General features: G+C 40.0%; 2 protein-coding genes across 2 annotated transcripts; both read left to right on the plus strand.

The window, feature by feature from the left end:
• Positions 1 to 1,054: 1,054 nt before the first annotated feature.
• Positions 1,055 to 10,931, plus strand: LOC306970702 (uncharacterized protein; the record flags this gene model as incomplete). Its single annotated transcript, XM_079566730.1, has 8 exons — positions 1,055 to 1,292; positions 1,491 to 1,572; positions 1,618 to 1,714; positions 4,692 to 4,791; positions 10,141 to 10,308; positions 10,418 to 10,458; positions 10,734 to 10,865; positions 10,902 to 10,931. 8 exons carry the CDS (start codon positions 1,055 to 1,057, stop codon positions 10,923 to 10,925), a joined length of 882 nt encoding a protein of 293 aa, XP_079422856.1. The 3' UTR covers positions 10,926 to 10,931.
• Positions 10,932 to 11,973: 1,042 nt separating this feature from the next.
• Positions 11,974 to 14,944, plus strand: LOC306970417 (uncharacterized protein). The gene is made up of 4 exons (XM_079566396.1): positions 11,974 to 12,128; positions 12,300 to 12,337; positions 12,605 to 12,716; positions 14,650 to 14,944. Exons 1-4 carry the CDS (start codon positions 12,035 to 12,037, stop codon positions 14,781 to 14,783), a joined length of 378 nt encoding a protein of 125 aa, XP_079422522.1. The 5' UTR covers positions 11,974 to 12,034; the 3' UTR covers positions 14,784 to 14,944.
• Positions 14,945 to 15,156: the final 212 nt, after the last annotated feature.

Here is a 15,156-nt window from a genome sequence, read left to right on the forward strand (position 1 = left end):
AATGTATTCATTTATTTCATTCAAACGTGACATCCCATAATCACAACAAAACTGACAAAAACTGACAAAAACTGACAAAAACTGACAAAAACTGACAAAAACTGACAAGCCATTACAGTATGAAGATCAAGTCTGATAATGTCTGCCCCTTTTACACTCTACAAGTGTACAAAAAACATATACATAACTTATACTGTAGATATTTACAGTACTATTTACAGATGTTGTTGTATTCTATATTCAGTTATTTACAATAATTAAACTTCAGAACCATCATATTCATGTTTATTCACGATTGTTCAAATCAAATATCTCACATGATTCAAGTCCAAGTCTAGTTTTCCTCCTTCTTCAACATCGTAGCTTCGTGTGTTTCTTCCTGACACTTTCACAGTTTATTCCTGTCCCTGTGACAGTTTGCTCCATTGCTTGAAATTGAACCTGTGGTTTCTGTTCCTTTCAGATTACAGGACTTTCTCTTTTCTCAGACCTTTCTTGGATGTTCACTGGCAATATTTTTTTATTTGCTTTATATAAAACCTAAAGGATATAAAGTCATGTCATACAATTTTAGTGACTTACCGTTTGATAAACAGTGGACTTGATGGACCTCTGTATCTTAGATTATATATCATTTAGAGTTTGTGTAATAACCCTTTAATAAACTCATGACTTGATCTGAATCCTGCAGAAACCATGAAGAGGGGGCTTCTAACTGGGTGAGTGATGAGGGTGAGTCAGCCCCCGGGGTCAGCTGGGGTCACACTAGTCCCCGAGTGAATGATCAGCCTAACGGAGTTGTCAGTGTGTTCCGCGTCGACGTGCTGCCACCTGCCTGTCCCGCGGCAGCACTGACGGAAACAACAAAGCAACACATAAAGATAACAATAAGTGACTAAACAAACAAAAAAACACGGATGAATAAAAGAAGTCAACACATAAGCAGATTTGGAAATCAACGCGTTTCCGTCTTGTCCAAAGCGCGCCAGCGTGTCTGTCGTGCGTAAACGTCTCTTCATTTCAAGCCTCTGTTTTCAGGCCGGTCTGGAGACGCATGGCGCAGCCGCCGGAGGAGGAGGAGGAGGAGGGTGGGGGGGGATTACCCATCGCGAGGAGTCGGTGTCATAAAAGCACCTGCATCCACGGGCGGACGTGCCAGTCAGAGCGGGACAGGACAGCGGCCAGGAGGAGGAGGAAGCAGCAGCAGCAGCAGAGGACAATTCCCCGCGGACACTACGGCGATACGCCCGGACCTAACCACTTGTGGACATTTCATCGACCAGCGTGTGAAGGTAATGTGCGCAACGACGCGTTAAGCCAAGGTGTGCGTAAAAGTGCTCTCCAACAGTCCCGGTCCAAATCAAACTCGCTTTCTTGCACTTTTACGCGCGCCGTTGCATCGACGTTTCGCTCTTTTTTGCTCTTGTCCTCGACTTTTGATGCTAAGTTAGCTTGTCAGTTATGGTGTTTTTTACTCTCGCTGACTGTAGAATGCCCTCCCCCCTCCCCCTCCCTCCCCCTGCCGGTGAACCACACGGCTCTAAATGCGCCAAACGCAGCGCCGTCGCCCCGGTGAGCAGCGGGTAAACAAGTGTTGTGTCTCGACTGCTCACACAGGAACGCGGACATGTCTCCTGCGCGCGAGAAGATGAGACCGTGGCTCGTGAGGCAGATCAACTCCAGCGCCATCCCCGGGCTGCGCTGGATGGACAAGGTGAGAGTTTGCTTTGATCAAACTTATCCCATCCGCCGTTAAAGGAGACGTGAGGAACATGTCTTCATCTTTACCACACGTGCGCCAAAGACAATCTTGCCAGAGAAGTAGAGGCACAATATCTCTGACTTCACACAGACAGGGCTTTTCCAGGCATAAACCAAACAACACATTTCTGAGGTCGACATGCAGGTGTTAATGCGGCTGGAAATGTGTTTCATTTGTATTAGGTGTGAGAGGGGTTTGAAGGGTGAATAAGTGGACTTTTAACCACATTGTTTCCAAGAATATAGTGCTGAGATTTTGCTTGACACATGCTGATTAGTCATAACATATAAAACATGGTCATAATGTGGGCCGAGGTGCCAAACAAGCCCCTCAGCTCGTCTGCATTTGCCTGTGGAACATTTGTACTTGCACGATTTTGCACAAGGTTTCGATACAGTAAACCACGCCTTGATGTTTTGGATCCGGGGCCGGACTCTCCACCTGAAAACGCAATGTTTGTGGCTTATCGGCGAGTGTTAACGTCAGGCCCAATTCCAAATGACTGCAGTAGTGTTTATGTAATAACAGAAACACTTGGCCTGCAGTAAAAAGTGAAAAGAAAAAAGGCGACTGTCCACTCGAGCTGGGTACTGTTAAACCATATCGGAAAAGTAGTTCAGAAAGATTAAGTATTGGATTTTTTTTAAATATATCTTTAGATCCAAGTTTTGAGCCTGTTGGTCCAGGGACAGCATAAATGGATGAATGATAATACATATTTTTTCCCTCCAATTTTCGGCAATTGCGAAAAATGTTGCCCAATGTATGCCCATAAAAAAGTAATCTATACATTATTTTTTGTGCCAATGTTTTCTTTTTCCCATTTTTTCCTCCAACCCAATTTATTTCCACTTTTCCCCCCCTATTTCTGCCCCATTTGTTAACCACAATTTTCTCAAATGTACCGGGATCCACACACACAATAGAAAACTATAGCACAGAGAACACGAGTGCATTTAGTATTTTGTCAGACTCTGTGGGCAGACATGGCGTTTCTTTCACGGATTACTCTCCTGCTCTTGGAGAGAATCATAGGCAAAACATGCTCTAACCCACAGACACACAAGCCTTTGCTGTTGACATAAGAGGGAAGTCACTGTCCACTCCCTCTTTAATGACCTGGACCAAATCTGGAGTAAGCCTCCAATGAATGCAAGACTAAAGCTAAGAGGAAGAGTCTCATCCAGCTACAGGCGAGTTTATTACATCTCACATACAAAGTCATTTTAAAGAACCAAACAGGATTGCAATCAATACATAATCAATTCTTAGCCTAAAATTCTGCTTATTCAACGCCCAGTGAAAGAAATGCAGTGGAACAGAACAAAAAACAGTGTTCACAATATATAACATTAGGGCTGGGACTTTAATGCGTTTATTTTGATTAATTAATTACAAAGTTGTTAATGCGTTAAAAATTGTAACGCCGGAACCTTTCTATCCTCGTGTTTCCGGTAGGCCCTGGGGACTAACGTAAGCTTTAAAAAGTAAGTAAGTAAGTAAGTAAGTAAGTAATCTTTATTTATACAGCACCTTTCACAGGCAAAGGCTACAAAGTGCTTCACAACACAGTTAAAAGCAGAAATTACATACAATATAAAAAGGGGGTCAAAACAACACAGACATCATAGCAGCCCAAAAGTAGCTAATTAAAAGCTTGAACAAATAAATGTGTCTTAAGTTCGCTTTTGAGAGAATCAACAGAGTCAATTGAGCGCAAAGAGGGCGGAAGATCATTCAGCCTCGAAGGATCGGTCGCCTCTGGTACCAAAACTCGTACGTGGAACCTTCAGCAGATTCTGATCCACAGACCTCAGAGCCTCACAGGGCAGGGTTGCCAGGTCTGGGCAGCCAAACCCGCCCAAAAATATCTGAAAACCGCGGAAAACCCGCGGACATACGGCGCGGCTGGAATTTTCAATATTGTTTACAAGTTAACAGAGCCCATGATGATGAGAAATCGCCCCTACTCCCCTCCCTTATTGAAAAAGCAGCTTACAGAGCCTTGGATTTGCCTTCGAAATAGTGATTGTGATCAATTCAACATTGATTACAGCAAGGCAAAAAACCGCGGACAGTTTTTTTCACCCGCGGAATGGCTTTAAAAACCGCCCAATTCCGCGGTTTAACCGCGGACCTGGCAACCCTGTCACAGGGGTGTAAGGCTGGACCAGAGCACTGATGTAAGAAGGAGCCTGACCGTGCACGGCTCTGAAGGCTAGAACCAGAACTTTAAACTTGATCCTATAGGACACTGTAGGAAAAAGACGTCCTGTAACCCCCATGCCCCCTATTGTAATATGTAATTATTCATATATTTTTTGTTTGTATATGGGGCAATCATTTGTTTTTTGTTGTCTGTATGTGTCTGTCTGTTTGTTTGTGTGTGTGTGTGTGTGTGTGTGTGTGTGTGTGTGTGTGTGTGTGTGTGTGTGTGTGTCTATTGTCTTGTCCTTTCATGTATGTTTTTAAGTTGAAATAATGATAAAAAAATATACAAATAAAAAAAACGATCCCTCCCATATTTTAGGCCTATGTTGGGGGTGTATGGGTATAATATAAGAGTAAATGTTGTGTACTGTATGTGTTACCGCTACTTAAACATATCAGATGAAAACAAGTAAATTAAATGAAGTAAAGCAGACTACAACAGCAGCATCAATAATACTAATGATCCATAAAATATAATGATCACCATTGCTAATATTATCACTATTATCATGAATGACAATAATAAGTAATATTGTTTAGGCTGGAGCATTAATATCAGCACCAGTGTCCAAAGACATGCATAATATTGGGTATAGTTGTGATACTGATTGTTATTTTTGGGGGGTGGGGAGGATCTTGCTTTCGTGTCTGTGCATTAGAATAAAAAAAGGCCATTAAAAGGACTCGACACTTATTCTTATTGTATTTGTGTTTGAAGGAAAAGAGCGTTTTCTCCGTGCCCTGGAAGCACGCGGCGAGGCACGGCTGGCAGATGGACAAGGACGCCTGCCTCTTCCAGAAGTGGGCCATCCACACAGGTGACATAACAATCACCGCGGCGCTTACGGCGTGAGGAAGCGGCTTTCCAAGTAAAACTGTGGTGTAAAAATAGGTGGTGATGCCGTCCCGGAGGCATGGCCGGTATGCGGAATACGGCAGTACAGGTTTTAGTGGAGGACGGATGGGATGGGAGTCTTGTAATGGCTGCTAAACTTAGTCAGCTGCTCTTATTGACATGTTTGTATGGGGATAAGTGAACAATGTTGGGTAGTGGGGACAAAATATGCACTTAAAATACTTGCACAAGTACATTACTGATGTACTTTAGTGCAGAGGAACTGTTTGAGCAGGAATGTTTTGTTTGCTGTAATTAGACAAAATATATGGAATGTTGGCAGAATGTTTATGTCTAACTTCCTGTTGCCCAGTGGAGGGTAAAAGACTAGCGCTATTTCACCATTAACGTTAGCCTTTAGCTTCAATGCTAAAACAGCTATTTATAAACACAGGATGTAGATTTTCAACGTCTTACCACCCGCCTAAACCAGATGCATTCTGTCCTCTTTGGCTATTATATAGGCCAGTGTAACGCCTCATTTGAAAGCTAAGACCCACAAAAAAATCTTTTTTCTCGCATTGTTGCTGTGTTGTGTCACCTTTTGTATGTTTTTTTTTATTTTTATTTTTTTTGTCACATTTTTGTTGAATTTTTGTCACATTTTTGTTGAGTTTTTGTCACATTTTTGTTGAATTTTTGTCACTTTTTCTTGAATTTTTGTCACATTTTTGTTGAACTTTTGTCACATTTTTGTTGAACTTTTGTCACATTTTTGTTGAACTTTTGTCACATTTTTGTTGAACTTTTGTCACATTTTTGTTGAATTTTTGTCACTTTTTCTTGAATTTTTGTCACATTTTTGTTGAACTTTTGTCACATTTTTGTTGAACTTTTGTCACATTTTTGTTGAGTTTTTGTCACATTTTTGTTGAACTTTTGTCACATTTTTGTTGAACTTTTGTCACTCTTTGGTTGAGTTTTTGTCACATTTTTGTTGAATTTTTGTCACATTTTTGTTGAATTTTTGTCACATTTTTGTTGAACTTTTGTCACATTTTTGTTGAACTTTTGTCACATTTTTGTTGAATTTTTGTCACTTTTTCTTGAATTTTTGTCACATTTTTGTTGAATTTTTGTCACATTTTTGTTGAACTTTTGTCACATTTTTGTTGAATTTTTGTCACTTTTTCTTGAATTTTTGTCACATTTTTGTTGAACTTTTGTCACATTTTTGTTGAACTTTTGTCACATTTTTGTTGAGTTTTTGTCACATTTTTGTTGAACTTTTGTCACATTTTTGTTGAACTTTTGTCACTCTTTGGTTGAGTTTTTGTCACATTTTTGTTGAATTTTTGTCACATTTTTGTTGAATTTTTGTCACATTTTTGTTGAACTTTTGTCACATTTTTGTTGAACTTTTGTCACATTTTTGTTGAGTTTTTGTCACATTTTTGTTGAACTTTTGTCACATTTTTGTTGAACTTTTGTCACTCTTTGGTTGAGTTTTTGTCACATTTTTGTTGAATTTTTGTCACATTTTTGTTGAATTTTTGTCACATTTTTGTTGAACTTTTGTCACATTTTTGTTGAACTTTTGTCACATTTTTGTTGAATTTTTGTCACTTTTTCTTGAATTTTTGTCACATTTTTGTTGAATTTTTGTCACATTTTTGTTGAACTTTTGTCACATTTTTGTTGAATTTTTGTCACTTTTTCTTGAATTTTTGTCACATTTTTGTTGAACTTTTGTCACATTTTTGTTGAACTTTTGTCACATTTTTGTTGAGTTTTTGTCACATTTTTGTTGAACTTTTGTCACATTTTTGTTGAACTTTTGTCACTCTTTGGTTGAGTTTTTGTCACATTTTTGTTGAATTTTTGTCACATTTTTGTTGAATTTTTGTCACATTTTTGTTGAACTTTTGTCACATTTTTGTTGAACTTTTGTCACTCTTTGGTTGCGTTTTTGTCACATTTTTGTTGAATTTTTGTCACATTTTTGTCGAATTTTTGTCGAATTTTTGTCACATTTTTGTTGAATTTTTGTCACATTTTTGTTGAATTTTTGTCACATTTTTGTCGAATTTTTGTCGAATTTTTGTCACATTTTTGTTGAATTTTTGTCACATTTTTGTTGATTTTTTGTCACATTTTTGTTGATTTTTTGTCACATTTTTGTTGTGTTTACATCCTTGTTTTCTTCTCATTCTTTGTGGCTATTTTGGTGTTTTTTTCCCAAGAAGCTTTTTGATTAGGGTAAAGCCAAACTGGAGAAAATGGGATCCGTTCAGGTGGGAGTTAAGGGGTTAAATATTTAGTCATTCCGGGCGAGACACAGCAAACAGTCGTTACCCTAACAAGTTAGCATCACGTTGCCGGCTACGTACCGTGCACAGAGTTGAAGTCCTATTCAATACAATGGGATTCTGCTGATTTGAATCCTTTTAAACATCCAAAAGTTTACATTTACTCTGGATTTCAGCCGTGCTTTTTGTTTTATTTACATTGATCATCTTAACATATATATATTTTTTCATACACAGTGAAGGCTTATTTTAAATATTTTCCCTGGTTAATAAAACACTTACTATTATTGTAATGAAGTGGCCTTTTATGTGCCGTTTATTCCCCAGGAGATTAAGACAAAGTTGTTGTTTTTTTGCTATGGATCTTTGCACAGTGTGGACATGGTGATTGTGTGTAATGTGAGTTGTGTATCTTAATCTCCTGCTGAAACAACAACAAACAAAAGTCCCAAAACTGAAGAAGACCAGAATACAGAATAAGAAAGATACACGTGACCATTTCTCTAGGCAAAGTGAAGATATTTATGTACTGAGAATACGCCTTCAAAAAAAGAGGTTTGATAGTGAATGTGGGAAAAGCATTACTAATGAAAATGTTGTGTTTCGGTGCAGTCAGTTGTTTAAAAAGAGCCTTGTGCAGTAAGTGTAAAGTTTCACTATGACTCCAGATTGCCGTCTGTGCACTTCTGGCGCCGCAGGTTCCGGAGTTAAAATAGACCGTGAAACATGGCGGTTCATGGTGTTGTTCACATTGTCAGCAACAACAAAACAATCTAGTTAACCCCTTAACTCCCGCCTGAACCGAGCACATTTTCTCCAGTTTGGCTTCACCCCCAGTCCAAAAGCTTCTGGAAAAAAGGTGGGAAAAAGCAACAAAACTGAGACGAAAACAATGATGGAAATGTGACAAAAAAGTGAGAAAACATTGACAAAAAAGTGACGAAAACAGGATGACAAAGTGGCAAAAATGTCACAAAAATGTCACAAGAAATTGACAAAAAGTGGACGAAAAAATGACAAAAATGTGACAAAAAAAATGACAAAAAGTGACTAAAATTTGATAAAAAATTGACGAAAAAAATGACAAAAATGTGATTAAAATTTGACCAAAAAAATGACTAAAAAAATGACAAAAAAGTTACAAAAATTAGTTGAATACCCAACAAAAAAATGATGGAAAAAAATCTGATGACGTGAGGAATAAGATCCTCTCGGTTCAGGCGGGAGTTAAAGGAGGTTAAAGAGTTGCAACGTGAAAAAATACTTTTAATTACAATAATTATTGAAATGGAATCTAGTTACAAAATCCATGTAAGAGTACATTTGTTTGAATGTCTTTATTATTATTATTATTATTTTTTTTTATATTTTATATATTTTCTGCCTGCTAGTTTCTTATATAACGTAGTGTGTTTGCAATGTTTCCATCCGTTAATATTCATCAGCAGATCCATCCAGTCCGATTGGCACAACATTTATTAACCACACGGACTTCCTTTCTTTTTCTTACACGCACAAACATTGTCTTCTGAACGTCAATCAAAATTGTCCAAAAATGAGCTCATCACACAACTGTTGTGTGGCCATCGGGTTATGTTGATCTATTCTTTGCAGGCAGGGCATAGTATTTATATTATTCTCATATTATTTTGCAATAATTTATGTAAATGAGGGTGCAAGGTACAAATCAATCATATTTCTTGTGTTTTGCATGATGTGTGCATACGAATAGGTGTGAAATTGAAAACCAGAAAACCATGGCCAAATACAATTAAGCATCAACTCCAACTCGAAGTTTGTTTTACGAGTACTTGAGAAACACAGGAAAGACTTTCCAAAGTGTGACCGTCACGATCTTGTGGACGTGTAGTTAGCTCAGCTTAAGCGGAAGTGAGCAGAGTAAAAGTAATAAGAACTTTGTACAAATATAGTTGTGAACGACAAACATGTTGTTACATTAGCAATAACAATTATACAAGACTGTTCGCAGCATCACTTACATATCATAATGGTAAAACTTCAATGACCTTGGGGGATCTCTAAATATGATCTAAATGAGCTGAAAAGTGATGGGACACCCTATTGTACAGAATTAAAGGAGCTAAAAATCAGCAAAATCCTATTAAAAGTAGAGTGATGACATCCTCACTTAAAGGGATATTTCAGGATTTTTGACATAGGGCCTCATTTCCTGGTTATCCAGAGTCTTCTTGAAGAGTTTCGTTGCGCTAGGCTAATGCAAGGCTAGTGCACTTCTATGGTATCAGCTAGCCTGCATTAAAAACAGTGTGACCCGCTCCACAGAGCACCTGAGGCAAATCACTTATAACACCAGACTAACCATATAAATGTCTGTGTCCATAGAGTGATTTTAACCATTTTGCATTTAAAATAACTTATATTTGAGCTGCATCAGCTTTGTGGTTGTATAAGCTACGCAGCGGCGGAGTGATCTGCTAGAAAATAGTCCCTCAAAATGCGATCATTCATGTGACGCAAGGTCAGTTATATAAAAAAAAAACATTCTATGGACACAGACATTTATATGGTTAGTCTGGTGTTATAAGTGATTTGCCTCAGGTGCTCTGTGGAGCGGGTCACACTGTTTTTAATGCAGGCTAGCTGATACCATAGAAATACGATAGCCTTGCACTAGCCTAGCGCCACGAAACTCTTCAAATATAAGAACTGCTTGAATTACAAAAAAAGTATCTCCAGAAATCAGCAACACTCTGGATAACTGGGAAATGAGGCCCTATGTCAAAAATCCTGAAATATCCCTTTAACAAAAGGATAATTCATGATCCATTTTCATGTCAAAACAAAGCTTTGTCAGTAATAGACCTAACGCTACACTGGGACATTTACTCGAGTAAGAGTATTGCTGTGTTAAAATATTACTCAAGTAAAATTGCTCCAAAAGCACTTGAGTAAAAGTCTCTTCCAGGCCTTTGGTGAAGTATGTTTTGTCGCTCATGCACGTGGCGATCTCACAGACTAACACAAAGGTTTTTTTTTTGCAGGCAAATACGTGGTGGGTCAGAAGTGCAACCCCAAAACATGGAAAGCCAACTTCCGCTGCGCGCTGCACTCGCTCCCGGACGTGGTGGAGGTCAAAGGCAAGGGCGTCCAGAAGGGCCAGGAGGCCACGCGAGTCTTCAGGATGCTGCCGGAGTCCCGCAGGCCTAGAGGTGAGAGGAAAGACACATCAGGAGTCAGCAACTGTGACAACGCACTGAACTCTTTACCCGCCGGGTCTTTCCCCGTCCTACATTTATGTTTCATGTCTTGTTTTCACAGAGAGACGAACAAAGCCACGCAAAACCAAATTGAAAAGAAAGGTAAGGCACATTTACTACTTTGGTTCTTATTTCTATCTGATTATCTATAGCATTACCGCAAAGTGCCACCAAATGTAGATTGTAAGGACGTTTGTACGAATACAGTTTCCGTAAAAGGCTCTGCAAAAAGTGTAAAGCTGGATGTGTGTTGTTGGATTTTGAATTTTTGAAGCCGCAAGGTCATTCTCTTACTGGTGAAGTGAAGGACTGTGACCGCCCTGGCTCTGGAGTTAACACACTTTGTCTTTTCTCACTGAATATTTTTGTGTTTGCAGATCAAGATTGAGAAACCAGACTCAGATTATGAAGAGTCCACAAACTGTCCATTTGAGCCATCGCTTCCTGACCGAGCTCCCACTCAGGAGAGCACCGTGGACAGCACCGTGGACAGCACAGTGGACAGCACAGTGGACAGCACAGTGGACAGCACCATGTACAGAGAGCAGCAAGGTCATTTTCATTTCTAAGCAACATAAAATGTACACTCTGCACTTGCCATCAAGGGTGGAAATTGGATAAAACGGAAAGGAGTAAAATACAAAAAAAAAAAACAATATGGTTAGCGCACTTGTTTTCCATCAAGAATGTCCTGGGTTCGAATCCCTTGCATGAATTTGCCTGTTTTCCCCGTGTTTGGACAGGTTTCCTCCGGTTCATCAGATGGACTAACCCTCCATCTGATCAATGCATTTTCGTTGTACAATTATCCATCCATCCATCCATCCATCCATCCATCCATCCATCCATCCATCCATCCATTTTCTTTTCCGCTTTATCCGGGGCCGGGTTAGTCTCAGCAGAGACTTCCCGATTCACACACACCTCCTCCAGCTATTCTGGGGGGGCCCCGAGGCGACACCAAGCCAGTTCGGAGACATAGTCCCACCAGCATGTCCTGGGTCTTCCACGAGGCCTTCTATAGGACATGTTCCAGGAGGCATCCGGAACAGACGCCCTAGCCACCTCAGCTGGCTCCTTTCGACGTGAAGGAGCAGCGACTCTACTCCGAGCTCCTCCCGGGTAACTGAGCTCCTCACCCGATCTCCAAGGGTGCGCCCAGCCACCCTGCGAAGGAAACTCATTTCGGCCGCTTGTATCCATGATCTCGTCCTTTCAGTCATGACCCAAATCTCATGGCCATAGGTGAGGGCGGGAACGTAGATCGATCGGTAAATCGAGAGCTTTGCCCCGACTCAGCTCCCTCTTCACCACGACAGACCGATACAGCGCGACTAGAAAATAGTTAAACTAGAAAATAGCAAACACAGTAGATATTTGTGGGCATGTTGCATTTGTGATTGCATGTGTTGCAGTATCAGGGCCCCAGATCTGATACAGACTCTTAATGAGCGATTGCGGCGTGAATAAACAAAAAGCTCATTTAACTCCACATTTGCTACTCGTTTTATACGTAGAAGTGAGGATTTGTTTGTGTCGTCTATGGTCAATCCAAATTGTCATTATGCCACAAACGGGATTACCTCTGAAGTCAGATATTGACTCTAAATGGGATGATGTGATGGTAAAGGATGGCAGATTGTGACTAACCACATGTGACTGTGTTGCAGATCTGAAAATGGATTTGGACGTCCCTGATTGGGCGCAGATCGTCGAAGTCGGAGTTGGGTCGGAGAGATATAACTTCCAAGTGTCTCCTGAACACAGCCCAGGTACAGGATGATCTTAAATAAAGGAGAGGGAGAGGCTGGGGGGGGGGCTGAGAATAGTCACAGTGTGCGATTCTCTGAGATTACTCTGACTCGTGCCAATAAAACAAAAAAACAACATTGTAACATGCCACAAACCCAATGCTTACACTGTTTTCTGTGTCTTTGCCGCAGAATCATCAGATTATGACTTCAACAATTTCACAATCACGGTAAGCACGACTAAGCTGTTAAGTTCTACATTAGACCACGAGCACTTTTCATTGACAGGAATACCCCTACTTGCCGATTTTACTGGTCTGAAATTGGTCTCTTTTAAACAACATGATTTGACTTAACCATGTTGTCTAGAAAGTGCTGTTATTCGGCGACTGTTCGTGTGAAGAAGATCCCTTTGTGATATTTGTCAGGAAGAATTGATATTTTCCTCCACATTTTCACGTGTGTGAGACTCTGAGCATCCAGTGTTGCTCTTTCAGATTTGTCGGCCTGCAGAGAAAGACGCACGCTGGAGCTGTTTAGATGGAAAGGGGTTTCCTGCCAATGAACTGTGCACCAGCCCAGGCAGCCAGTGGAGCGAGACCTCCTCAGGTAAATGGGACACGCAACAGTATTATGCCTACGCAATATTAGCCCTGCGGTACGGGTTCCTGAAGGTTTTTGACTAACTTTCTTTTGGCGATTGTAGGATTTTAACTTTAAGGGGAGACACTACAGGCAAAACTCAATTTTTTCAGTTTTCAGGTTTTGGGCCAAATTGGTCTCTGAAAATATAAGCTTTCACCCGGAAACCAAAAATATGCCGAATCTTCACAAAAACATGTTTAAATATTGCGCTGATTCAATGTTCCCCCATAGACTTATATGGGAGAATGCAATTTCAAGGGCCTTTTTCTCAAAACACATTTTTCTGTCATTGTGGCGACACTGTGTCCACGTCAGTCGGACCTAAAGACTTCAAATTTTCCAGCCTTGGACTGAACAATATATGGAAGATTTTTTCAGAGGGATTTTTTACTATTTAATCCCTAAAGCCCCATTTATTGAGTTTTGGATGTCAAAAAATAAGGCGAAAATTAAATTTTTACAAATTTTTCCACTAAAAAACAGCTTATTTTAAAACTAAACAAGAAATCCAAAATCCCCTCTGAGAAAGTCTTGGTAACTCATTCATCAATAAAATGAAACCATAAATTTGAATGTAGCTCTATCCATTATTCAGATTTCGTCGCCGAAAAGATGGGAAATTTGGGGCATTTTTAGGCATAACACACCTTGTTCTTATATGAAAAGATATAATGACAGAAAACTTGCAATGTATTTTCTTCTCACATTTATGTCAGTGATCGACAGCAAAAGCTTCAAATTGATATTTGTAAATATACATTTTTTCCCTATTCACCTGCAGTGTCTCGCCTTAATTAAAAATAAAAAAAAGATGTAAATTTACACATCAAGCGGAGTGTGTTTCATAAAAAAAAAAAAAAAGTTCAGATTGTGGCGATATTTTAACATTTGCTAGCATGAAACTACGTTAGCTCCAAGGCTAAAGCACAAGTATTTCCATCCTGGGGAAAGCTAGTATTATGTTGCAAATAATCAAACATCTGTTTTCTGCCAAAAACAGATCAAAACACAGACAGGAAACAGCTGTTATGCCCTCGCCTAGCAAGTTAGCATCATGTTGCTATGCTACATTCCATGTGCACAACCGGTTTCTTAAGACAAACAAACCTGCTAGTGCAATTGTGACAGTCATAAAAAACAAAATCACGACATGAACTTTTATTAACATGATTTTCTTCCTACAGCTTATAAAGGAAAACACTCTAAATGAACATACTTAGTACTTACTTAGAACTTACTTAGGGCATATACGTTTTTTATTTAATTTGGAAACATGGGTAAACTTTGGTAGCGACATTGTACAGCATATGATTATAGTAATATTAGAAAAAAATAGTTGAATATATTTCGAAACTTAATATGTCAAATACACTGCCAATTGTACTATGATTATGTAATCAATATATACAGTTACATACAGTTAATTCATTCTCTTCTCTATGTGTTAGGACATATTAAAGGTGCATTATGCAACTTTTTATGTGGGAAAAAAAGTTGATCTTTGTGCGTATTTGACATTGTAGTGACCCTGTGGCTGTATGAGTGGTCAGCATGGGGCCTTTACTTTACTCTACAATGCTCGAGGATTGATTGTTTTGTAGGTTTTCTGGTGAGAGGTTCCACTGGCAGAGAAAACCTACAAAACAATTGAACCTGGAGCGTCCTAGAGACCACTGTGATGCAAAATAAAGTCGCTATGCTGAACACTCTGCTGGGTCACTACAAGGTCCAAATCCGCACAAATATCAACTCTTTTTTCCCCACATAAAAAGTTGCATAATGTACCTTTAATGTATTTTTAAGCACTATGTCCACAACACTGCCCGACATCATTTAGACGGGGACGGCTGAATGGCCGCACACTTGACTGACTGCTGTTTCCTGTGTGCTTTTGCAGGAGAGGAGATAGAGGAGCTGCCTCGCTACACCACGCTGAGCCCCACTGTGGCCCCGCCCGCGGTGATGTGGAGCCCCTCGCTGCCCCCCGCCCCCCAGACTCTGTTTGCCTTCGACGAGCCGGCGTTCCTTTAAGACCGAGGCTCTTCGACATGTTTACGATTGTCTCTTTTTCCATCCGTGAAATGGCCGAGTGTCTGGCCTGGACTGGACTTCGACTGGACTTAAACACCTTGAAGCAAAGCAAAGACGAGGAGCCTGGCAGAGACGTGCGGTGGCTACAAACTTTTACCCGCTAACCAACCCCGCGCTTCTGGCATCGCGTTCTGTCATTGTGTCCTTGGGCAGGACACCGACCTTGCGAGCTGTAGCACAAGAAGAAAGACGAAGAAGACGGATTAAAGCTGCGGTAACCATCTGGTCCCTCCGGCTCGTAGTGAAAAAATGTCTACAAGAGATCCTTTTTTATGCACAGGTCTATGTTTATACACAGAAGTGCAGTTATTTT

The sequence above is a fragment of the Gobius niger genome (assembly GCF_951799975.1).
Source record: "Gobius niger genome assembly, chromosome: 11".
Lineage (NCBI taxonomy): Eukaryota > Metazoa > Chordata > Actinopteri > Gobiiformes > Gobiidae > Gobius > Gobius niger.